This window comes from Siphateles boraxobius, unplaced genomic scaffold (assembly GCF_051911475.1).
Source record: "Siphateles boraxobius isolate OS27281-9 unplaced genomic scaffold, OSU_SipBor_1 164, whole genome shotgun sequence".
Taxonomy (NCBI): Eukaryota; Metazoa; Chordata; class Actinopteri; order Cypriniformes; family Leuciscidae; genus Siphateles; species Siphateles boraxobius.
In genome coordinates, this window is record NW_027508771.1 from 1,363,504 (window position 1) to 1,390,041 (window position 26,538).

At 42.1% G+C, this 26,538-nt stretch overlaps 1 protein-coding gene and 1 long non-coding RNA gene across 2 annotated transcripts in view; both read right to left on the reverse strand.

The window, feature by feature from the left end:
- Positions 1-26,538, reverse strand: part of LOC143740074 (uncharacterized) — a 503,207-nt gene that overhangs the window by 127,721 nt on the left and 348,948 nt on the right. The gene's annotated exons all lie outside the window — the stretch shown is intronic.
- On the reverse strand, positions 23,616-25,060 carry LOC143740051 (zinc finger MYM-type protein 1-like). The gene is made up of 2 exons (XM_077232123.1): positions 24,996-25,060; positions 23,616-24,826 (listed from the first exon to the last, which is right to left on the reverse strand). The coding sequence occupies exon 2, from the start codon at positions 24,633-24,635 to the stop codon at positions 23,616-23,618; it is 1,020 nt and encodes a 339-aa protein (XP_077088238.1). The 5' UTR covers positions 24,636-24,826; positions 24,996-25,060.

The following is a 26,538-nucleotide window of genomic DNA, read 5'->3' on the forward strand; positions in this document are numbered from 1 at the left end:
TGTCAAATGCAGCACTAAGATCAAGTAACACTAATAGAGAGATACAACCACGATCGGATGATAAGAGCAAATCATTTGTGACTTTAGTGAGAGCTGTCTCAGTACTATGGTGCGGTCTAAATCCTGACTGGAAATCCTCGCAGATACCATTTCTTTTAAGAAAGGAACACAGTTGTGAGGATACTGCCTTTTCTAGTATCTTTGACAGAAAAGGTAGATTTGAGATCGGCCTGTAATTGACTAATTCTGTAGGATCGAGTTGCGTTTTTTTAACAAGCGGTTTAATCATAGCCAGCTTAAAGGTTTTTGGTACGTATCCTAGAGACAAAGATGAATTAATGATGTTAAGAAGAGGATCTATGACTTCTGGAAGCATCTCTTTCAGTAGTTTAGTCGGTATAGGGTCTAACATACATGTTGTCGATTTAGATGAATTAACGAGTTTGCAAAATTCTTCCTCTCCTATGGCAACAAATGAATCAAATTTTACCTCGGGGAGACTATAATGCACTCCCTGATGCGATGCTGTAGTAGACGGTTGCATAGTTATAATTTTGTCCCTAATATTATCAATCTTATAAGTGAAGAAGTTCATAAAGTCATTACTGCTGTGTTTCTTGGAAACTTCTGGGCTTGAAGCTTTCTTTTTCGTTAGTGTAGCCACTTTTTCAAATAAATACCTTGGATTATGTTTATTTTCTTCTAATAGGGTTGAAAAATAAGCAGATCTAGCAGCTTTTAAAGCCTCTCTGTAAGCAATCGAGCTCTCCTTCCATGAAATCCGAAATACCTCTAGTTTTGTTTTCTTCCAGTTGCGCTCCATTTTTCTGGCTGCTCTCTTAAGGGCCCGGGTGTGCTCGTTGTACCACGGTGTTGGACTATTTTCTTTAATCTTCTTTAAGCGCAACGGAGCAAGTGTATCTAAAGTGCTGGAAAGGAGAGAGTTAAAAGTTTCTGTTGCAATATCAAGTTCTTCTAAGCTATCTGGGATGCTGAGATTATGAAACTGATTAGGAAGATTATTGATAAAGCAATCTTTATTGGCAGAAGTGATAGGTCTAACATACTTGTAACACCGAGTTGGCTTTGCAGCCTTGGCTAAATGTAGTTTACATGAGACTAGATAATGATCTGAGATGTCGTCGCTCTGCTGCAGAATTTCAACAGCATCAACATTGATTCCATGTGATAATATTAGATCTAGAGTATGATTACGACAATGAGTAGGTCCTGACACGTGTTGTCTAACTCCAATAGAGTTAAGAATGTCTTTAAATGCCAATCCCATTGCATCTTTTCCATTATCTACATGTATATTAAAATCACCAACAATTAGGACTTTATCTGAAGTCAATACTAATTCTGATAGAAAGTCAGCAAATTCTTTGATAAAATCTTTATGGTGTCCTGGTGGCCTGTAGACAGTTGCCAGCAGAATTCTCAAACTTGATTTATCGTTTACATTATATATTTTTACATTAAGCACCAACACTTCAAAAGAAATATATTTTAAACTAAATTTTTTTGTGGTTTTGAAAATATTACTATAAATTACAGCGACACCTCCCCCTTTGCCTTTCAGGCGAGGTTCATGTTTATAACAGTAATCATGCGGGGTGGACTCATTTAAAGTAATGTAATCGTCTGGTTTTAGCCAGGTTTCTGTCATACACAGCACATCTAGGTTATAATCTGAAATCATATCATTAACTATGAGTGCTTTTGAAGTAAGGGATCGAATATTCAGCAACCCAAGCATTATCGTTTGCTCATCTGTATTCTATCTATTTTTTATTTGTTGAATATCAATTACATTTTTAACCTTAGATCGGTTTGGACGTTTTTTGGATTTCCAAATTCGGGGAACAGACACAGTCTCTATATGATGATATCTAGGTGAAAGAGCCTCTATGTGATGGGATTTATCTGACCTTGGTGACGCGAGGCCGCTAGCAGACGGTCGGTTTAGCCAGTTTGTCTGCTTCCTGACCTGATCCCCAGATTGTCATGTTTTGTCTCTAAGACTATGAGCCAAATTACTAGAGAGAAGAGCAGCACCATCCCAGGAGGGATGAATACCATCTCTTTTCCACAGGTCAGGTTTGCCCCAAAAATGTTTCCAATTGTCTATGAATTCTATATTATTTTGCGGACACCACTTAGACAGCCAGCCATTGAGTGATGACAATCTGCTAACTATCTCATCACTCCTTCGAACAGGAAGGGGGCCAGAGCAAATTACAGTGCCTGACATCGTACTTGCGAGTTCAAACACCTCTTTAATATTAATTTTGGTGATCTCCGACTGGCGGAGTCGAACATCATTAGTGCCGACGTGAATAACAATCTTAGAGAATTTACGATTAGCATTAGCCAGCACTTTTAAATTTGCTTTGATGTCAGGCGCTCTGGCTCCCGGCAAACATGTGACTATGTTGGCTGGCATCCCTATTTTCACGTTCCGTGTAATAGAATCGCCAATTACCAGGGCACAATCAACAGAATTCTCAGTGGGTGTTTCACTGAGTGGGGCAAATCGATTTGTTGTGGTAATCGGAACGGAAGAGTGGTTTTTTGATCCGTGACTTGAGCGATCCCTCACCGTCACCCATCTGCCTGGCTGCACAGGTAATAATTCAGCCGGAACCGAATCATGTAAAGAGTTCACTATGCTAGGCGCATCCAAAGTAGAATCTAAAGCTCTAGCACACTTACTATCCTCAATTAAAGTTTGGATGCGTGTTTCTAATTCTGAAATCTTCTCTGTCAGCCTGACTGTCTCCTTGCATTTATCACATATAAACCCTATATTGCCGACGGGGAAGGCTATGCTAAACATGTAACATGAAGTGCAGGTGACAATAACAGGACAAGACATTACTCACCGTGTTTGTTGACTGATTCTTACTCACCTGGGCTTTTCTATGAACTCAGACGCGCGGGCGCGCGCGAGAAGAAATAAATAAATAACTGAGCGCACGGGTGGCGCGTTAACAGGCTAGCGAGTTACTAGCGTGTTGTTCTAACAATAACGGAAGCTAGCGATGTCAGGTTAATCTGGGATGTTGTCTAAGCTGTATTTAGTAGTATAAACAACTAGAAATGGTAGTAAATGATGGTTCAAAACAGAAAGAAATACAAAGCTAATACGAGGCTTAGACGGAGCTTACAGCCTCGAAGCAAACAAAACACAGCAGGCAGCTAGGCAGACAGGAGCAATCGATCAGGATCAGGACCTGTGTGTGTTGTCTTTTCCTGAACCTGAGCCAGTATGTGTGTTGTCTGTTCCCGAGCCAGTGTGTGTGTTGTCCGTTCCTGAGCCCGAGTCAGTGTGTGTGTTGTCCGTTCCCGAACCAGTGTATGTGTTGTCCGTTCCTAAGCACGAGCCAGTGTGTGTGTGGTCTGTTCCCGAGCCAGTGAGTGTGTTGTCTGTTCCCGAGCCAGTGAGTGTGTTGTCTGTTCCCGAACCGGCGTCTGCTGTTCCCGAGCCGGCGTCGTCTCCGCCCTGGCCGCCCGAGGGGTCGTCTCCGCCCTGGCCGCCCGAGGGGTCGTCTCCGCCCTGGCCGCCCGAGGGGTCGTCTCGGCCCTGGCCGCCCGAGGAGTCTTCTCGGCCCTGGCCGCCCGATGGACTGTCTTCACCGCCCTGGCCACCCGAGGTGTCTTCACCGCCCTGGCCGCCCGATGGGTCGTCTGCTTCGCCCTGGCCGCCCGATGGGTCGTCTGCTTCTCCCTGGCCGCCCGATGGGTCGTCTGCTTCGCCCTGGCCGCCCGATGGGTCGTCTGCTTCGCCCTGGCCGCCCGATGGGTCGTCTGCTTCGCCCTGGCCGCCCGATGGGTCGTCTGCTTCGCCCTGGCCGCCCGATGGGTCGTCTGCTTCGCCCTGGCCACCTGAACTGCCTGCTCCACCCTGGTCGCCTGCACATCCTGCTCCATCCTGGCCTTCCATCCTGCCGCAGTCTCCAGGTCCTCTTCCGCTCCATGGGCCTGGCCCTCCATCCCACCCCCGGGTCCGTCTCTGCTCCACCTCCCTCCTGGACTGTTCATGAGGAGCGTCTGGAATCCGCTCCTTAAGTGGGGGGCTATGTCACGATTCCTGCCTTATGTTTTCCTTGTCTTGTGTGGATTTTGTTTATTCCTGTTCTGTGCTATGTTTTGTAGTCCTTTGTAGTTTTTCTTGTTTATTAGTCTCTCCAGGTGTTTCTAATTAGCCCCACCCCCTTGTTATCTTGTTTAGCTTGTTTGCCTGTGTTTTTAAACCCCTGTGCTTCAGTTGTTGTTTGTCGGTCGTTGTTTAATGTTACTTTTGTCCTGTTCTGAATTCCCTGGATAACCTGTTTGCTTAATTAAACGTGCGTGCGAATGGATTCGCTCTCTGTCTCGTTCCTGACTGGATGTAACAGCCATAATGGATTGAAATCCTGCAGTGCCCGCAAGATCCCCCTGCTCAAGAAGGCACATGTACGGCACCCTTCTGAAGTTTGCCAATGAACATCTAATGATTCAGAGAAGGCTTGGGAGAAAGTGCTGTGGTCAGATGTGAGCAAAATTTAGCTCTTTGGCATCAACTCAACTCGTTGTGTTTGGAGGAAGAGAAATGCTGACTATGACCCCAAGAACACCATCCCTGCAGTCAAGCATGGAGGTGAAATCATGATGCTCTGGGGCTGTTTCCGTGGTAAGAGTACAGGACGACTTCACCATGTTGAGGACGAGGCCATGTACTGTAAAATCTTGGAGGAGAACCTCCTTCCCTCAGCCAGAACACTAAAGATGGGTCGTGGATGGGTCTTCCAGCATGACAATGACCCAAAAATACCGCCAAGGCAACAAAGGAGTGGCTCAAGAAGAAGCACATTAAGGTCTTGGAGTGGCCTAGCCAGTCTCCAGACCTTAATCCTATAGAAAATCTGTGGAGGGAGCTGAAACTTTGAGTTGCAAAGCGACAGCCAAGAAACCTTAAGGATTTAGAGAGGATCTGTAAAGAGGAATTGACCAAAACCCCTCCTGAGATGTGTGCAAACCTGGTGACCAACTACAAGAAACATCTTACCTCTGTGCTTGCCAACAAGGGTTTCTCCACCAAGTAATAAATTATGTTCCCTTTCGTTGTCACTCCGAGTTACGTCGGATGACGACGAATGGGGTTTCGCTTAGAACACCTATCGACTTCGAGTATTACAAAACGAGCCAATGGCAAAGAAATGCCATGGGTCTGGGGAATTTGCATAGCGTATCTCCGCCTTACCTCGTGGGTATAAAAGGAGGACGCCGGCAACATGCAGATATGTTTTCGCTTCGGAGCCAAGAGTATTTCTTCACTCCACAGTCATCTCTGACTTCGCTCTACGAGACGAGCTTCTCTCTCCGGTGTTGGTGTGACGGCGATCTGCAGCGAGCTCACAGTGCCTGCTGATCTGTGCAGTGATCTGCCAGTGTGTGTGTGTCTCCCTGTGTGCTTCAACATCGCAGAGTTTTTTTCTCCTCCCATAAAAGAGCTCGCACGCGGCACGTCTTTTTAAAGACGGCTCGCCCGTGCATTTCTGGTTGCAGCGGACTGGTATCGGACTCTGATGGGCACGAGCGCTGTCTAGTGTGTTTGGGCTTTGATCATGCTTGAACAGCGCTCGTGGGTGACTCATGTTCTCGCTGGGAACGTGATCATCGCGTCATATACAGGTCCTTCTCAAAAAATTAGCATATTGTGATAAAGTTCATTATTTTCCATAATGTAATGATAAAAATTAAACTTTCATATATTTTAGATTCATTGCACACCAACTGAAATATTTCAGGTCTTTTATTGTTTTAATACTGATGATTTTGGCATACAGCTCATGAAAACCCAAAATTCCTGTCTCAAAAAATTAGCATATCATGAAAAGGGTCTCTAAAAGAGCTATTAACCTAACCATCTGAATCAACTAATTAACTCTAAACACCTGCAAAAGATTCCTGAGGCTTTTAAAAACTCCCAGCCTGTTTCATTACTCAAAACCGCAATCATGGGTAAGACTGCCGACCTGACTGCTGTCCAGAAGGCCATCATTGACACTCTCAAGCAAGAGGGTAAGACACAGAAAGAAATTTCTGAACAAATAGGCTGTTCCCAGAGTGCTGTATCAAGGCACCTCAGTGGGAAGTCTGTGGGAAGGAAAAAGTGTGGCAAAAAACGCTGCACAACGAGAAGAGATGACCGGACCCTGAGGAAGATTGTGGAGAAGGACCGATTCCAGACCTTGGGGGACCTGCGGAAGCAGTGGACTGAGTCTGGAGTAGAAACATCCAGAGCCACCGTGCACAGGCGTGTGCAGGAAATGGGCTACAGGTGCCGCATTCCCCAGGTCAAGACACTTTTGAACCAGAAACAGCGGCAGAAGCGCCTGACCTGGGCTACAAAGAAGCAGCACTGGACTGTTGCTCAGTTTTGCATGTCATTCGGAAATCAAGGTGCCAGAGTCTGGAGGAAGGAGAAGGAAATGCCAAAATGCCTGAAGTCCAGTGTCAAGTACCCACAGTCAGTGATGGTCTGGGGTGCCATGTCAGCTGCTGGTGTTGGTCCACTGTGTTTTATCAAGGGCAGGGTCAATGCAGCTAGCTATCAGGAGATTTTGGAGCACTTCATGCTTCCATCTGCTGAAAAGCTTTATGGAGATGAAGATTTCATTTTTCAGCACGACCTGGCACCTGCTCACAGTGCCAAAACCACTGGTAAATGGTTTACTGACCATGGTATTACTGTGCTCAATTGGCCTGCCAACTCTCCTGACCTGAACCCCACAGAGAATCTGTGGGATATTGAGAAGAGAAAGTTGAGAGACGCAAGACCCAACACTCTGGATGAGCTTAAGGCCGCTATCGAAGCATCCTGGGCCTCCATAACACCTCAGCAGTGCCACAGGCTGATTGCCTCCATGCCACGCCGCATTGAAGCAGTCATTTCTGCAAAAGGATTCCCGACCAAGTATTGACTATTGAGTGTATAACTGAACATAATTATTTGAAGGTTGATTTTTTTTTTTGTATTAAAAACACTTATTTTATTGGTCGGATGAAATATGCTAATTTTTTGAGACAGGAATTTTGGGTTTTCATGAGCTGTATGCCAAAATCATCAGTATTAAAACAATAAAAGACCTGAAATATTTCAGTTGGTGTGCAATGAATCTAAAATATATGAAAGTTTAATTTTTATCATTACATTATGGAAAATAATGAACTTTATCACAATATGCTAATTTTTTGAGAAGGACCTGTATAGGTCGAGACTCGGTGAACTCGCAAGAGTGAGAGTCCCCTCATCCACCCCCCGATCTTCGGCTGGTGGCAAGGGTGACCTGAGGGTTACGGTCTGGATCAAGGCGCCGACTATGTGTCCGCGACCCCAGCCCCCCTCTTCAATGACGGTGCCCGCTAGTGAACTGCTGATTCCCGCGAGTCTACCCTCTGGTGGCCCGCGTGTTTCAGTTGAAGCTACAGAGGAAGATGCCATGTCTGTTGCAGCATCACTAGGTGGGTTTGAGTCTTCTGGAAGTGAGGGCTCGTGACAGCTGCCACCTTCCGGTGTGCATACGGCTGTGCCTGAGTCTGATCCGGAGATGACCACCATGCTTTCCTGGGACGATAGGTTTTGGGTAAGGCCGCCGACCCTCGTCCACGGCAAACCCCAATACCTCTCTTCCCGGACGTGCTTGATGAGATCTCGAAGTCCAAGAAGACACCCTTGTCTTCTCGGGACCGCTCGCTGATCTCAACCGCCTTTCCTCCCCTCGATGGGGCCGCTGCCCATGGGTACACTGGGGTCCCCCCGGCTGAACGCTCTGTTGTGATGCTATCTGTCCTCAGAGTGCTTCTTCTCGGCGCAATCCTAAGCACCCGCCCGTGGCCTGTAGTTTTTCGTCTACGCTTGTGGCGAGATCCTATAGCGCCACGGGACTGGCAGCCGCCTCACTGCATGCCATGGTCATTCTGCTGGTCCACCTGACCCAGATGCTAATGGACCTGCACGAGGGCGGGACTGACCCAGGGCTCTTCACTGAGCTGCGCGCCGCCACTGACCTTTTCTCTGAGCGACGAAAGTGGCCGTACGCTCCCTGGGTCAGGTGATGCTCACCATTCTGTGGCTGAACCTGTCTGATGTGCTGGATGTCGCGCGGACCCGTCTGTCCGACATTCCCATATCCCAGGTCGGCCTCTTCGGCGGTGCGGTTGAGGGCTTGCCCAACAGCTCTCAGCCGCCCATGAGCAGACTGACGTTGATTCTGTCCCGACGGCCCCGCCGTCCGCTCATATCCCTCGGTCTGCCCACCGCCGAAGGCGCCCTCCTGCGGCCCCCACCCCGCCCATTCACGGGCCGGTTCTGGGGGCCGCGGGCGGACGCCACAGCCCTCTCCAGCCCCGCCCCCCGCTACATGCCGGGATAAGCGGCGCTCTTGAGACGGGCTCCTCGGATATGGAGCAGACTGAGGTTGATTCTGTCCCGACGGCCCCGCTGTCCGCTCAGATCCCTCGGTCTGCCCACCGCCGAGGGCGCCCCCCCACGGCTCCCACCCCGCGGTCGGACGCCACAGTTCTCTCCAGCCCCGCAGCCCCGCTACACGCCGGGTTAAGCGGCGCTCTTGAGATGGGATATGCTCCCCAGTGTACCTTGGTATTCCTGTGCTAGATAGGAGTCCTTTGTCCGTGCCAATCTCACGACAAGGATCTCAGATTTACGCAGAGCACTGGAAGACAGCCGAGAAGGTGGCGTGATTAGACTGGTAACCCCATTCGTCGTCATCCGACGTAACTCGGAGTGACAACGAAAGGGAACGTCTAGGTTACGTATGTAACCCTCGTTCCCTGAGTAGGGAACGGAGACGTTACGTCTTCCTGCCACTTTCCGCTGTACCGCGGGGATCGCCTGAGCTCAGTCTTGGCTCCTCAGCGAAGAAACATATCTGCATGTTGCTGGCGTCCTCCTTTTATACACTCGAGGTAAGGCAGAGATACGCTATGCAAATTCCGCAGACCCATGGCATTTCTTTGCCATTGGCTCGTTTAGTAATACTCGAAGTCGATAGGTGTTCTAAGCGAAACCCCATTCGTCGTCATCCGACGTAACGTCTCCGTTCCCTACTCAGGGAACGAGGGTTACATACGTAACCGAGACGTTTTGCTTGGGGGTAAAATACTTATTTCACTCACTGAAATGCAAATCAATATATAACCTATATATAATGTGTTTTTTTTCTGGATTTTTTGGTTGGTATTCTGTCTCCGGTAAAATAAACCTACCATAAAAATGATTGACCCTTCATTTCTTTGTAAGTGGAAAAACTTACAAAATCAGCAGGGATCAAATAATTATTTTCGCCACTGTAAGTGGTTTAAACTACAGCTCTCAGCCTGTGGTTAGAAACATAGTGTAACAAGGTAAGTTTGTTATAGGAAGAAGGAGGCGGGAACCAGCGAACGTTCAAACAAACTTTAATTCCAAAATATACAAACACAAAACGAAAGTAAAGGCGGCAGCCCCTCCCGGACAACTGCTGCACACACATAAACAAAACATAACATAAATAGTCCAGGCCTGGTCCTCTCTCTTCCTTCACTGTCGTCGCTCCTCCTTTTATGCTTCTGTGGCTGGTGTGGCGCGCAGGCTCATTTGTAATCAAGTGATTACATTAAGTGATATAATCACTTATTAAGTGATAATCGTGCCATTCTCTTACGGCCCTCAGCATCATCCTACTTGCCACACATAGTTTCTTGTAAAAATGACAAGTGGACTTAAATAGATCATATACATCCAGTGTTGCCAACTATTGTTAGTGGAAACAACCACCTGCTCAAAAAGTCATTAAATGTCACAAGATAACATGATGCGCCAACTGTCGGCACTTTGCATTTGTTTTCTCTCTGTGAAGACATACTGTATTTTAATTTTTCCAATAAAGCCGAATTCCAATAAAGCTTTTCTCATTTACATATTTTCTGTCAGACAACGGAATGAGTATGATGTAGTGACTAACTACATGTTAACCAAGCTGTCCACAAAGTTTCTAGATTGGTTGCTAGTTGCTTTTTTGAAAAAAGTTGCTTAAGGGGTTACTCAACAGCCTAGTAAATTATTTGTCTTAAATATATATATATATATATATATATATATATATATATTCAATTTCTCAATGCAATTATCTAATCAACCAATCACATGGCAGTTGCTTCAATGCATTTAGGGGTGTGGTCCTGGTCAAGACCAGAGCCATATAGAGAGAGAGTTGCGACAACGGAAGTTCTAAATACCTGGTTGTCACGTGATTCGTGTAAACCTCAGATAGTTCCAGGAAGTGCTTCGGCGCCAATTCAAATCGATGGAGTTAGAGAGCAGAACTGTGTTTTTTGGTAGTTTGTAGTCAATAAATGCGTTGGTTTACAGTATGTATATAATACATTGATATTTGGATGTAGTATGTGTATGTAGTTACAGCAATATTGTTTTTAAAAGATAAAAATCTGCTAATATTTAATGTTTATTGTGGTCAACCAGCGTTGCCTGCCTTTGTTAACATATTTTCTGGCTAACTTTACCTTGGTTAAAGACCGTTTTGCAGTTGTTTTGAAGTATTTTTGTGTTCTTAAACGTGTATGTTATTTAAGGGTTATCACGTAATATTCACTATGGTTTCACAAGGACAGGAGACTTGCAGGAAAAAGGTTATTGTCTTAAAAAGCCATTGCAAACAAGTAAAATTGCATTCATCTTAATGTTTACAATGCTTATGCACTTATTACTATATAAATGAATACATAATATATTTTATAGTCCTGTTATATCTTAACCCCCCCAAAATGTCAGGTTGTGCAACTGTCCGCACAAAAGTGTCCGCACAGACTAAAATACTAATTTAAATGGTGTTTTAAGAATAAAAAAATAAAAATTAAATTCTATGGCATCATTTTAACCGTTCATATAAACAAATTTTATACATTTCAGTAGATTTATAGCTGTTGAGATAATTGAAAACCTTTTGTCAAGCAATTTGCATGTCAGAATGGCACAACTGCAAACATGGCTCTCTTATTATGGTAATTAAAGTATGCATGATAATGCATTGTCCAGAGGAGCCTTAATGATCCTTGTAGATCTCTATCAAATACTGGTAAAAACGGCTTTCAAGTATGAGTAGGTTGGTACACTTTCAGGTGAACTTAAACACTTAGAAATGTTCACAACTGAAACTTCTTTAAATACATTGTTCATGACACAAAAATATACATTACATCAGTTTTGAAAATATTTAAAAAAAACGCATTTATTTGTTCATTTGTCAATGACCTATATATATATATATATATATATATATATATACACACTTTTGCACTGATTTAGCACAAAGGGATTTATAAATGTCTAATAAACTGCACGTCAAGCATGTTGTCTGTCCTTTCCTCTATGTTGTTCTTGTACTGTCCGACACAGAGAGCAGAAATATGCTCAAGTCAGGAGCAATCTAAATAGAACTAAACATTTTGTGCTAATCATACTTAGGTGTATCTGCTCTTTTTCACAAAGACCAACACTGGGAAGTTTAATGTTTATTAAAAATAAGGAGCAAGTAAAGTAAAGAGCTGAGACTGAAGGTGAGGGTACAGCATCAGTGCAGGAGTCTTCAGGATCCACTGAATCCCCTTTGTGCTTCTTGTGTTGAAAGAGATAAAGGAAACAAAAACGGGGTAAATTGTATATAGTAGTCAGTATATAATACAGTTATGGTATTTATAATACCCCATTTAGCCTAGTGTGATTTGATCTAGAAAATGGCTTGCTGCCGTTTTAAGCATGGTTTTTAATCTTACTTAAACTTCCATCTCCCTTTCCCATCAATAGCCTACTAATCAGCTGAGTTGAAACATAGAGAGGTAACAGAAACACAATGAATAAAAAACTCCAATCATACGTTTTTGCTTACTCAAATATGAAATCTAAAATAAGGATTTTTTCCCGTTATTGAACATTTAATATGGAATGAAACCGATATTCTCATTTAATCAATTACAACTATCACACTCCCCAATGTTATATTTAACCCCTGTTTAGAAGTCTTTCCCTCTTATTACACAACAAAGGATACACTTGCATTAATAGAACGGGTTTGTAAGAATTGATAAATTAGGAAATTCCAGACAGTCTGTTTCGGGGGTGACCAGACACTAAGAGGACAAAAGGACCTCTCTGGAGATTACCATTTGAACTGGCCTTCATGCACCATTGAGACGAAAGTCTCACCTCCGAACCAACTTCATCTACATCTCCCCTCACCCCCACCTGAATGCACCCAAGAAAATGTAGTTTTAATGTGAATGATTATCACAGAGTATTTTCATGTTTAGTATTATTTAAAATGTCACAGTGCGACTGGTACAAATGTACTATTTCCAAATACGTAAAACAAAGGGTAATAAGGTTTTTGAGATTTTATTCATAACTAGCACACAAGGAGGTGTTGGCCTCTAGACAAAGGGTCTCCCTACACCCAGAGGTGCTACCTCTGAATGCAAATGTCTCACTGTTAGCAAATGGTTACTAGCAGGTAAATTTCCACTGTGAATGATGTTTAGATTTGAAATGAGGTCTGGGTATATAATGAAACGCAGCGAGAGCTCAGGGCCTTTTCTGTACTTCAGATCGGTCCGTGAGGCTGAGAGGAAGACCTCTCAGCCTCATGTATTTCTTAAAGTCGGGTTTGCATCTTCTCTCTATTCCAGAGCATTTGATGTTTTGTATCGATTATCTTTGAATTGATTATGAAATTGGCATGATACATTTACCTGACATAATAAATTGTTACATTTGATTATTTTAACTGACTCTGACATTGTTTTCATTGAAGAGTTAAACGGAATAGTCAAACATTCGCTCACTTTTAGTGAGGCAAAGATATTATTAAAACCTTTCATTTATGGAGTCAGATGAAGTAACGAGTAAATACATATGAGAAAATGTATTGCATTTAACCAAAAAATACTTTGCCACGAGAAAAGACAGTAACACGCAGAGACCTTCACCGCTAATTCGAATACCGCCATTGGATCGAGTTAGACGGCCTTACAAAGTGGTGACCAGCCTCCGTGATCTCGCATCACAAGCGAGCAACGTCTTATCCAGCAAAGTATTGGGATTTTGAAATCAACTTGAGGTTTGAACATCTTCTCTTTCTTCCGCCGTTATGGTAAGTCAACTTTTTCTGCCCTTTTTTAGAAGTGTTGAGAAAATGTTGTTTGCATTGTTACGGATCGGAAAGCCATTTGTTTAGTCCGGAACTGAAACACGTGAGGACGTGATAGTGGCGGCGCAGATGAAGAATGAAAACCCTTGTTAATAGATTTTAAAGATATCCTTGTTTGCCTACGCAACGAGAAACGAAACCTAAAATTTGAAAACATCTTCCAAATTATATTCTATTATTCGATTAAGATCTGTAAATTTGAGCCTCAAGATTTAAAGTCAGCATGTTTTCTCCATTGTTGCATGGCCTTGTTGAAACAAACGAACAACACGTGATTAAAAATGAGCAAACAACAGAAAGAAAATTCTAAGTTTGTAAACAATCGGAAAACATGTGATTTTATATAAAAAGGCAAGTCGATGCATTTGTTTATGAAAAGCAATTTGTGAAAAAATAGGATTGAATGATCACAGGTTAAAATTTAGATTTCAAGGCTAAGCTAAATGCTATGACCATGCGTCAGATTCCAAGGCTAAGCTAAATGCTATGACCATGTGTCTTCCAAAAACGATTAACAGGATATGGGACTAAAAAGCACGCAATAATTCTGTTTGTATTTTTGGATTTGTAATTGTGCTTAACACATTGTGCTCATAGAACACACTTTATGGTTGTTTGTGCTACTATATGTGCACATAGGCTAGTTTATTCTTTGAAACACATGATTACTTAACTGTAAGTGTTGGTTGTAGCACTTAGGTTAAGGCTGTAGATGACATGCATTCTAGGCCATGTATCTTGTGTATACGGTGTAAACGTGTCTATGAGAAATTTGTTTGCCTCCTTGTACAGGAGCATAGGATTGCCATGTGGTTACAATGTGTTTTCACAGTGCATTTGAAATCTACAAAAGAGAAACAACAAACGCGCATCTTATTAATCCTGAAACAAAAACCCTTTCACGTTTGAACTAATTCTGGATTGCTCTGAAATTATTTTTCAAAATAGATTACCGGATTCGTATATTTCCACAAGTTTGCGCCAGACATTAGTGATGACTAATACTGAATATCATATTCAAGTGTACTTGAATGAGGGGAACGAGTTATTTCCGTCCAGAATCAGCAAAATGCTGTTTGATCAACCTGGATTCGGGTGCGTTCCATAACCTCTGTTCTAATTTAATGTTCTATTAGATCATGACCTCTACTAATTGAAACAATTAATTTAAGTTCCTGAGGTGGCATTCAAGGGGGCTATTCAAGTGTCTGTTATTGTGTACGTGTGAATACGGCACATCTCAGATATTTAGCCAATTACCTCTGTTTTGATAAGTCAGACTGGCGAGATTGTGTCGTGCATCCTTAGAAGAAGGACTGCAAAGTGATATAGTTTCCTGATCTATAAACGAAAAATATAAAGTAAGAGACAATAGAATAATCAAACGTTAAAATGGCCACGTTGCCTTTATGTAGTCTTTAAAAAGACTAAATTAAACGAACAGGCATTTGAAATCTACATCAGAAACCGCGAATGTGCTTCTAATCAGCCCTGAGCCAAGAAACCTTTTCATATTCAAATGTATTGACATGAGAATGAGCAGAGATTTGACCATGTGTTTAGCATGTGCTTGCGGTCATTGGGTGTTAACAACAACACAATTCCTCATTGGCTATCAGCCTGGCCGTTGTTGTACATAGCCTACAATGCACTGACCAGTACAGCTTTGATACTTTGACAACTAAGTTGTTCCAGAGACTCTTTAGAGACCAGAAACAATATAATTTAATTTATATTCCTTTTAATATAATATTGTTGTATTATAACTCAAATTATAATATACATTATATTGTAATCGCCAAGCAGGGCATTAATTGGAGAAGTGTGACATTAATCCTTTCAATTCGATTTCATTGGCTTGCTACCCAGTGCCAAAAGGGGAGGGGAAGTGCTTTTATTTTTTGCCTTTACAAAAACACAACCAGAAGTGTGGCACAGGTAATAGCAAACCAAATCATCCTTGACTGGGACGCACCAACTAAAATTGAATCTGATCAGAGAACTAAATTTACAAGGAGGGTGTGAACAGAAGTATCACAGCCTTTTGCATGTCGCAAGAGATCTGCACACGTGTGAATGACACCACAGAAAAGCAAATGCTGCGCGGGCAGCGCCGAAACAGGTGAACTAATTTCTGCCCACAGATCTGACTGTAAAGAGAGCAACTTTGAAATAAAGCCATGGGCATCGACCCATTTGATTTTATAAAAATATGAGTGAGAAAAACTCTGGTTAATCCAGAATATTTCCCCAGCAGAACTGGGAGCTCTAATGCTCATGACACAGCAGACTGTGAAGGCTCCACTGCAAGAGCAGCTTTTAGGTGTCACACACTGCACTGAATGGACATGATAATGGAGCAAGGAGAAGAATTCCACATGTCTGAATTTGAAACTGTTGAAAACATCAGAATTAACTGTGGTTCTCTCTGCATTTGTTTCTGTCTCAGGTGTATTACTGCAATTCCTTGAAGGACGGATGCCAGGATGGGCCGGACCCAACCTGCATCAGAGCCAGGACAGCGGGATAGTTAGAACATAACCTAAGACTCGGGAGATGGGTGAAAAGACACTTCAAGAGGCCATTAACATCACACAATAGCACACCACTGTATAAGCATGGCCTCCCAGTATAGAACTGGAACTAAATTTACAAAACAATTATTATAGATTAGATTCCACCCATCTCCTAGACATGAACACTGAACACACTCCTCCATCACTACACCCTCACATCACCATCACCTGGAATAGATCAAGTCTATCCAGGCTGAACACTACACATACTAAGAAGATCACCTCACTAAAGACCTATTGTACATCTTCACACTAACAGATCCGGATAGCTTCACACATATAGGATGGTAGAGCTGATCCAATGATGACAGTCTAACAGACGCACATAGCATACGCTATTCACAACACCCACACAAAAACACTGTAATATACATATGAATGGCCACAGTCACAAATCGATGATGCAAATTATAAGCAGAGACAGACCTGCTATTCAATTTTCAAAATGTTAAAATTTTCTGATTGTTGTTAGGGTGGTTGGAAAATCGGAGGGCCCCTGATTTCTCAACATACCACTAATAACAAAAACATCATAAAAAATGGATAGATCTGAAGAATGAGCGCTTCGATCAATTACAAAATTTACAATTTAACCCTTTCATCGACTGTGACTTAGCCAGAACACACACTCTCATACACAATCTCTCTATATCTCTCTCTCTCTCCCACACACACTCACACTCACTCACAACTATTGCAAGGAATGAACTATCTACATTATTGAATGATTAAGCATGTCCCAAGTCACTTAGATCTGCATAGGTGGCTTGCATTAGAAGATTCCTGAACACAGTGATTATTATATATATATATATATATATATATATATATATATATATATATATATATATATATATATATATATATATATATATATATATATAGTTATTTCTTCATAATTTTCGATTGAATATTATTATTGCATGATTTATTGATGCATAGGATATATTTGATAATGTCCGACCTCTTGCTGCATTTATTTGAATAATTCAGACCAAGAATATTTATAATTCCACTACAATTTAACTTCATCACAGTGGTAATGGAGAATTGGATATTTAAAATGAGACCACCTTACCATTCAGGACTTTTAGAAACACTCGAGACCATATGTACCAACCGCACTTGCTGACATGAACCCATCTATTGTTTTGTTTTTTGTTTTGTTGCATTATGTGTTCGTATGCATTTCCTCATGGCTTCAAGTTCATAAGTGCTCAATCGTGAAGTGGACATTTAAGACGATTTTCAGGTGTCTCATACGAGGCAGTGTGGAACCAAGGAGAACGCCTTCATCCATCGAGGTCTGCCCAGACAACCGCACTGCTGGAGGTGACAGGATTGGTCAAGAGGGTCAGATTATCGTCATGGGAAAGGTGCCAGAGAAGCAGAAGTTTCTCTATGAAGGAATGACACGTCGACTGAACAAGTCACAAAGGTCCAGATTGACTTTATGAACTTTGCTCACATTCTAGGCTAAAACGCAAGAAGAAAACCTGAACGCATTCATCCACCTGCTGAACTCAAGCTACATACACCTGGTGAGACCAGGCGTTCTGCAGGCGAACACAGTCATCTGCAAGCTTCTACAGATACTAACATTGAAAAGACAATTTTTCAGTGACATCTCAAGGATTACAACAGACGTTTATAAGTGACTTCATAGGAGCTCATTTGAATTTGACCCACGGAGTCAAGGAGGGAACTGTAAGAATTGATAAATTAGGAAATTCCAGACAGTCTGTTTCGGGGGTGACCAGACACTGAGAGGACAAAAGGACCTCTCTGGAGATTACCATTTGAACTGGCCTTCATGCACCATTGAGACGAAAGTCTCACCTCCGAACCAACTTCATCTACATCTCCCCTCACCCCCACCTGAATGCACCCAAGAAAATGTAGTTTTAATGTGAATGATTATCACAGAGTATTTTCATGTTTAGTATTATTTAAAATGTCACAGTGCGACTGGTACAAATGTACTATTTCCAAATAAGTAAAACAAAGGGTAATAAGGTTTTTGAGATTTTATGGATAACTAGCACACAAGGAGGTGTTGGCCTCTAGACAAAGGGTCTCCCTACACCCAGAGGTGCTACCTCTGAATGCAAATGTCTCACTGTTAGCAAATGGTTACTAGCAGGTAAATTTCAACTGTGAATGATGTTTAGATTTGAAATGAGGTCTGGGTATATAATGAAACGCAGCGAGAGCTCAGGGCCTTTTCTGTACTTCAGATCGGTCCGTGAGGCTGAGAGGAAGACCTCTCAGCCTCATGTATTTCTTAAAGTCGGGTTTGCATCTTCTCTCTATTCCAGAGCATTTGATGTTTTGTATCGATTATCTTTGAATTGATTATGAAATTGGCATGATACATTTACCTGACATAATAAATTGTTACATTTGATTATTTTAACTGACTCTGACATTGTTTTCATTGAAGAGTTAAACGGAATAGTCAAACATTCGCTCACTTTTAGTGAGATAAAGATATTATTAAAACCTTTCATTTATGGAGTCAGATGAAGTAACGAGTAAATACATATGAGAAAATGTATTGCATTTAACCAAAAATACTTTGCCACGAGAAAAGACAGTAACACGCAGAGACCTTCACCTGTATTATTGGAAACCCTCATTGGACCAATAAACAGGCTTAAAGGTTTAACCATTAATAGGCTGTTCATGGTTTGTTATGCGGTATTAACTTTATCCAAAGACCTTTATTTTACCTGATAACGTCCCCTAAAACTACTAATTTAGAGAGCAATAATCAACTAGCATGCTGTAATACATAAGTTAATTTGATTTAGATGTACTGATAATATGCAATCTTATTCTTTAAACGTCTTACCTTTTAAAAGTGCATCACAAACGGTCTGTTCTGCTGTAACTCTACCGGGCTGCTGCTACTTCCGGGAACTATTGAGAAGCTCTGCGAGCCGCCATTGCAGTAAAAAAACCGTTCCATTGAAGTCAATGGATTTGTCAAACTCTCACTCTATATGGCTCTGGTCAAGACTAGCCTAGAAATCTAGACGCACCCTAGCGGCAGCAAAAAATATTTTGCAGCAAAGTGTGGTCTAGCAACTCCGTTTGCATTCGAGCTGGAAAAACCAAACCATATCGTGTGTATCGTGTGTAGAGTTGGTGGGTGGGCTTAACATAATGACGCCAGAGTTGTGACGGTTACGCGTGATTTCCATAGGTGATCTGTTACTTGAAAACAAAGAAGATCCTGCTGGCGAACAGCGGTCTTTCTAATCGGCTTTGGCCGCGAATCTGGATGACTTGGAGTTAAGAGAACGTCACTTAAGTCATTCTTAAAAAAAGGAAGATGTGTTCGGAGTTTTGACGACCGGATACGGCAGAAGTTTAATATAGGCCTATCAACTAGCTCCGCTGGTGGGGAAATGCATGGGACTCACTCAGCCACAGCTGTTCATTGCTCTGGTTGGTTGTACTGCTATCCTATTGTGTGCAGAGGGAATTTGAAAGACAACCGTTTATCCCGCCCCTCGGATTGAGGTATGCCAATTATGAGTTCCCAAACCTAACATCTTGATAGGTCTGGCTTGCCAGGCTAGGTCAAGACAATCTCCTGAACTCCAAACTGAATGTCAGAATGGGAAAGAAAGGTGATAAGCAATTTTGAGCGTGGCATGGTTGTTGATGCCAGACGGGCTGGTCTGAGTATTTCACAATCTGCTCAGTTACTGGGATTTTCATGCACAACCATTTCTAGGGTTTACAAAGAATGGTATGAAAAGGGAAAAACATCCAGTATGCTGCAGTTCTGTGGGCGAAAATCCCTTGTTGATGCTAGAGGTCAGAGGAGAATGGGCAGACTGATTCAAGCTGACAGAAGAGCAACTTTGCCTGAAACTACAACTCGTTACAACCGAGGTATGCAGCAAAGCATTTGTGAAGCCACAACACACACAACCTTGCGGCGGATGAGCTACAAATGCAGAAGACCCCACCGGGTAAAGCTCATCTCCACAACAAATAGGAAAAAGAGGCTACAATTTGCAAGAGCTCACAAAAATTGGACAGTTGAAGACTGGAAAAATGTTGCCTGGTCTGATGAGTCTCGAATTCTGTTGAGACATTCAGATGGTAGAGTCAGAATTTGGCGTAAACAGAATGAGAACATGGATCCATCATGCCTTGTTAACACTGTGCAGGCTGCTGGTGATGGTGTAATGGTGTGGGGGATGTTTTCTTGGCACACTTTAGGCCCCTTAGTGCCAATTGGGCATCGTTTAAATGCCACAGCCTACCTGAGCATTGTTTCTGACCATGTCCATCCCTTTATGGCCACCATGTACCCATCCCTCATGGCTACTTCCAGCATGATAAAGCACCATGTCACGGAGCTCGAATTTTTTCAAATTGGTTTCTTGAACATGACAATGAGTTCACTGTACTAAAATGGCCCCCACAGTCACCAGATCTCAACCCAATAGAGTATCTTTGAGCTTTGAGCTTCGTGCCCTGGATGTGCATCCCACAAATCTCCATCAACTGCAAGATGCTATCATATCAATATGGGCCAACATTTCTAAAGAATGCTTTCAGCACCTTGTTGAATCAATGCCACGTAGAATTAAGGCAGTTCTGAAGGCGAAATGGGGGGGGGGGGGTGGGGGGTGGGGGACACAGTATTGGTATGGTGCTGCTAATAATCCTTTAGGTGAGTGTATATATATATATATATATATATATATATATATATATCAGTGGCGGGCCGTGCATTTCACAACTAGGCCTTCAGGGGTGTCCAACCTGGATTAATAACTTTTAACAGTGTAGCAGCGCAGAGTCTCTCTATAATTGTTGTGAAATTTCTGTTTTTTTATTTTGCACCGGCAGTTATTGGGTTAATGCGGTGAGTTCGGAAAAGGCCGGCAGAGAGAAACGAGCGAGTGAGTTCGGCTGGTGCGTTTGTGTACAGTGGTTTCTTGCGTTCCGATTACGTTTAGTAAGTTCAGAAACGAAGCATCCCTTGTGTTGTCGTTCAAGGGTTACAGTAGTCCCTTTTCAGATGTTACAATAGTAAGAACGTTTGAAAAAAAAATTAAGTTTCGATCATTGAAAAATTAAGAAGAAAATCATATTCACCACGGAAAAAACAGGGGGGCAAAAAAAGCATAATACTCACCAAAACTACTGATTAATTTTTACACAAAATCCATCCTTATTTCTTTCCTCAAGAAGACTTCAATTACTCTGTTGTACAGGTTATCTGTGCGTTTCAGTTCCAACAATAAGTCTTTTGTATCGCTGAAAAGTCGAGTCCCATCATATTTCTAGCATAAGTTTTACTTCGCTTTAGGTCTGAGAGTGTCTGCTCGACAGAAGCAGTGGATACAGGGACAGTCACCACAAAACATGACGATGTGTAAAATCAGCTGCCCTATGCTCTCACACAGAGTTTTGAATGAAATCAACAAGAACAGCGGGACTTTTGCCTTCAAAATCATTCGTGGCATACATTATTCGATCTGTCCGGGTAAAAACAGAACTGACTAACGTTAGAGTTCCGTGACTCGATCAGGCTGAATAAGGGATTTTTCCCGGTAGGTTTGAACCTGCTGGGGGTCGAGGAGGGAAAGAAACATTAATTTGTGGGTTGAAAAACTATGAAATATACAGGAATATATTTTAGTTTACGCAGTTCGTTACAGATGCGGATACTGACTACCAGTAATAGTCATAGACTAGTACGCGCTCTGAACATCCAATCAAAGAACGTAAAAATGCCGACGTTGTTGTACGCCTGATAGATGGCCCCGGTGCAGTCAAATCAAAATCTGATTGGCTGAATAAATCTGACTGATTATCTGATTGGTTAAAGCAACAGTTTCATTACCATTCATTTTAAGCTACAGGCACCCGCACTGTCGATTCTGAAGGCCACAAGGCAGATTTATTTGACCCTGACAACACGATGGCTGAAATATGATTGGATAAAAGCTCTAACATAAACATACACTACTGGAAGAAGCGCAACCAAGGGAAAAGCTATGAAATGATCAAAGTGCAAGTCAGTGATTCTGATAGTGTTTAGGCCAGCAGAGACGGACTTGCTGGCCCTGACGGCCCACCACTGATATATATATATATAGATAGTGAAACTCACTATATATATGTATATATATATATATTAGTGGTGGGCCGTTATCGGCGTTAACATGCTGCGTTAACGTGAGACCAGTGGGGGTTCTAGGATTTTTCTATAACAGGGGCCATTAAGGGGCCACATGCTACATTCAGGGGCCAAGTACAGGGTACATTCAAGCACACAATATAATGTATTCAGTACGGTGCAAATACACTTCGGCAGTCATTCCTTTTTCAAATGCTCTAATAAAAAAGTGCTGTGACAGTAAAGTTCTTAATGATTTTTTTAATTCATTTATACTGTGCATAAAGGACACAATGCTTAAATCACACAATAAGGTAAAGTGCAGCAGAGCACAGCAAATTCAGAACAAAAAAAGAGGTATTTTAACATGTACGTATGTTACCATAACACTGTTTCCAAATACAGTACAATTTATAGTGTGGATATATTTACCTAAACATTTGTTTCTTATTTCTAATCTTTTTCACATATTTTCAGAAAAACAAATAGCAATTTAAGCCCTTTTTTGATGAGATAAACAATTTTGAACATACAAAGCAGCATTAACATACTGTAGTAGGAGCAACAACGTGCACCTCCCAGCTTTAACATCTCTCTCGCTTTATCTTTTTCTCACTCAATATATTTCACTTGCTCATTCACACATACACACACCTCAAAAAAGAAGAATTCTCCGATTGCTATGCTTAGAGCTGAAACGCCTGACAAATTCATCCAAATCTAATGACCTGGCCCGTCGGGATTCAACGCTTAGGACACCCAAGTGACTCAAACGGGAATCACCCATGGTTGTCCTCAAGTGGTTTTTAATAAGTGCTAGAGCTGAAAAGCTTCTCTCACAAGAAGCACTGCTTACCGGTATTACTACAGCAATCTTGCAAAGCCTGAAAAGCTCATGGAACACCTCTTTGAAAGGCTCCAGAAAAGCAACAAACTCAAGAAGAGTGGCCAATCTCTGCATTCCACTTTTCTCTTTCCTATCCAGCACTCTCTTGATCTGATACATCTCATTTGACAAGTCCTCAACATTTGAGTCAAAAATTTTTGCAAAGGAAAAAAGAGCCTCTTCCTGTAAAAAGGTAACACTTTGTGGGTGAAGTGCTTGAATTCCCTTCATAATTTTGCAGTTGGGTTTAGAGAACCGTCTTTGCAACTCACCAGCCATTGAATCAAGCACCGGGTAGTACACGTGTCTCTAAAAGCTTTCCCCATCATCTTTATTGACTCTACACTCACCAGATGGTGCAGTTATTATGTAATCACACAATCGTGTGTTCATCTTTGGCTGCCTCTTCTCAGTCTTTTCCAAGCTGAGGTCACATTTTACAGCCATTTCCTCAACCTCTTTCCACATAGCCTCAAAATAGGCCTCACTCCTGTATTGCTCTAATGTGTCTAGCAATGATTCTACAAGAGTGACTGCTGCTGCTAGATCCAGTGAGTAGGACTGTAACATGTCCGACAAAAATTTGGACTGTCCCAGGACTTTGTTGAATATCACTAGAACACCAATAAAACTAACATCAAGTTGAGCTAATAAACCACGAGCATCTGTTGCCCGATCACCGTCCTTTTCCTGCTCAATTTGCTGGAGAACACGGTACAAGCCTACCGTGTCTATCAAGGAAGTCTATCAAGCATATTGCGACAGGCTGAAAATCTGCAAGCCCACCTGGTGTCCCTTAATGAAGGCATTTCACGGGGTTGACCACCATACATCTCTTTCTGTATGTCATGCCATTTTGTGTGCACGTAAGATCCTGATAGGAAATTATGTAATTTCTGCATGAGTGAAAAAAAGCAACCTGCCTCAGTCACCGATTTAACACTATCCACAATCACAAGATTTAAGCAGTGAGCCTTACAATGCACATAAAAGGCATATTTTGCTACCTCCTGAATTCTTGTGCAAATGCCAGTGTGCTTGCCACTCATGACGGCAGCTCCATCGTAGCCCTGTCCAACAAGGTTGCTACGATACTCCAGCCCATGTTTTTCCAAGCATTTTATAATCAGTCTACTTAGACCTTCTGCATCAAGCTGTTCGGCATTCACAAAGTCAAGAAAGCTCTCATTGATGGTGCCATTATAATAACACCTCACAACAAAAGACATCTGCTCTTTCTTTTGCAGGTCTTTTGTTTCGTCTGCGATTATGCTGAAGATCTCGCTTTGTTTAACTTCCTTGATTATGTCAAGTTGAACCATCTCTGCAAGCGTTTCTAAAATTTCATTTTGAATGTTCTTACTGGTGTATTTTGCATTCCCATGTGCATTCATGCGTTTCTCAATTAATGAATCGTGCTGTGCAATTGCATCCAAGATGACTAAGAAATTGCCGGGGTTATCCGAGCCTTCAGATTCCCTGTGTCCACGCTGAGACATGTTTTGAACAGCTGTTAAGAGCAGCACCTGAGCAATGGTTTTGATATATATCTGCTTCTCTCTAACTCTATTTTCCCTTTCTTTGTTTATTGATTCGATCATGGAGGTTTTTTTTTCAATGACTAATTTTTGCTGTGTCCAAGCAAACACAGCACTTCTGTGATCTTCTGATTTGCAATGATCTTTAAAGCCACCATTTCTCCACAGTGCTTTTTTCCAATTAGAGTACCCTGATTCTGACCTAAATATAGACATTGGGGCATTTGGGAGCGAAAAGTGGCGACAAGGGTAGCAAAAAACAGAGTCTCTAGAGACAGAATACACCAGCCACGTAAAGTCTTTGTACCAGGTCTCAATGAATGCTCTCTTCCTGTTCCCATGCTGTGTCTTGGGGAAAACCTTGAGGACAGGTTGCTCTGGACCATCTGCTCTGGACTGGGAAATGTCTGGAGAGAAGCAAACAAAAATATATATTTTTTTATAACTTCTTTCTGAATTACACCTTTTAAGTTTCATAATCATGTTGTCACTTATAAACAGTAAATTATTGTTAATCAATGCATAGTTTGTTAAATGTCCATTGAGGACTTCAACAGGATGAAAATATAGGCATACCATCAGGTCCAGGTGGAGCAACACAACTTCTCTGCACCGAGCCCTCTGCTAGGCACCGGGAAATGTCAACAAGAAGCAAATGAAAAACAATTAAACATAACCTCAGAGTCAGTACCACAAACATTGCCTGTAATGTTTCTCTCATCTTATTTAAAATATGCACACAGTAAGAAGATAGTAGCTCACCGTTGGAAGCAGCACTATCTGGGGACTCTGGTCTGGGTGGTTCTGGAGATTGTGGGTTGAAGTCATCAGGTTCACTCTCATTCTGGCTGTCATCATCTGAGCCTGTGCCTTCACATGGAGCTAAAACAGAAATATGTGTCACAAAAATAATCCATGCTTCTATTCAACATGCCATCTGACAACTATAAATTTAGTTCCGTTTAAGAAATAAAATAATAAAATGCAATCCATACAACATTAATCATGTTAATCTAGAAAGGGTAACAATGACAGCTAAAGTTGAACTGTATACGTTACTTGACATCAGCTGGGCATTCTTCTGAAAATTAGGTTAATATGAGCAGTTATTGCTAACTTTTCTGGTACTAGCTACGAGCAGAAACATCCATTTTGGCGTCATTATTTTCAGACCCTCAGCAAGCAGTACATTTCTCCTCGTTAGAATTTCAATGAATACAATTTAATACATTGCATTGTGTCTATCGTCTGGCTTTGCCTACATCATGTTTTCTCTAAGCTGGTGAAGAGGGGTTTGGGCTACCCTGGTCCTCAGCTGACTGCTCGTAGATTCTGTCCTCTGACCTCTCCTTGCTTAAACACTCACTTTCAGTGGTATCATTGGTTAATTTTGTAAAAAACCTCTGAATGGCTCCCTGTGTCTGTCCCTTTTTTTTCATGCTCACTATATCTGCCAAACACGATAGTTAACATTATCACAAATGTATAGTTACATACAAGGCGGTTAGTGCATGCAAAAACTCTAAAGTTAGCGCCATAGACGATTGATAAAGTTAACTATAGAATCTTTGCTAGCGCTATCTTAGCAAAACATGTTAACATTGCTAACAAGTTTAATGGCTTAACGTTACAAGTTTATTGGTTTACTTCGACAGTGCTTCTTCCACAATTTAGTTAACAAACCTAAAATAAGTAAAAGCAGCAGCTAAATATACTTTCATATTTTAATGACAACCAACATGAGGATTTGTGACTCACCAAGAATTGTCTTCAAATTGGATAACTGTTAGATGGATTCTTTCTCCCGCGTTCTGGTAATTGCTCAAGCCATTTCAAGCACTTCTTCTTCTTCTTCTTGTTCCTTTTTTTTTTTTTTTTTTTTGGCGATTCGCATCGATTTCGTTTCAAGCACTGCTTCTTCTCCCAAGTTACATCAACACATTACTGCTGTAGTGCCGCCAGTTGTTTGGGGGTGGAATTGCATCTGTGATCGTTGTGAAGAATTCTCCGGTTGCTCTTCTCGTCGGTGATGATGGAACGGGGGCCAATCAGGGGCCAATCAGATTTCAGCAGGGGCCAGGGCCCCTGTGGCCCCGCCTCTAGAACCGCCCCTGCATGA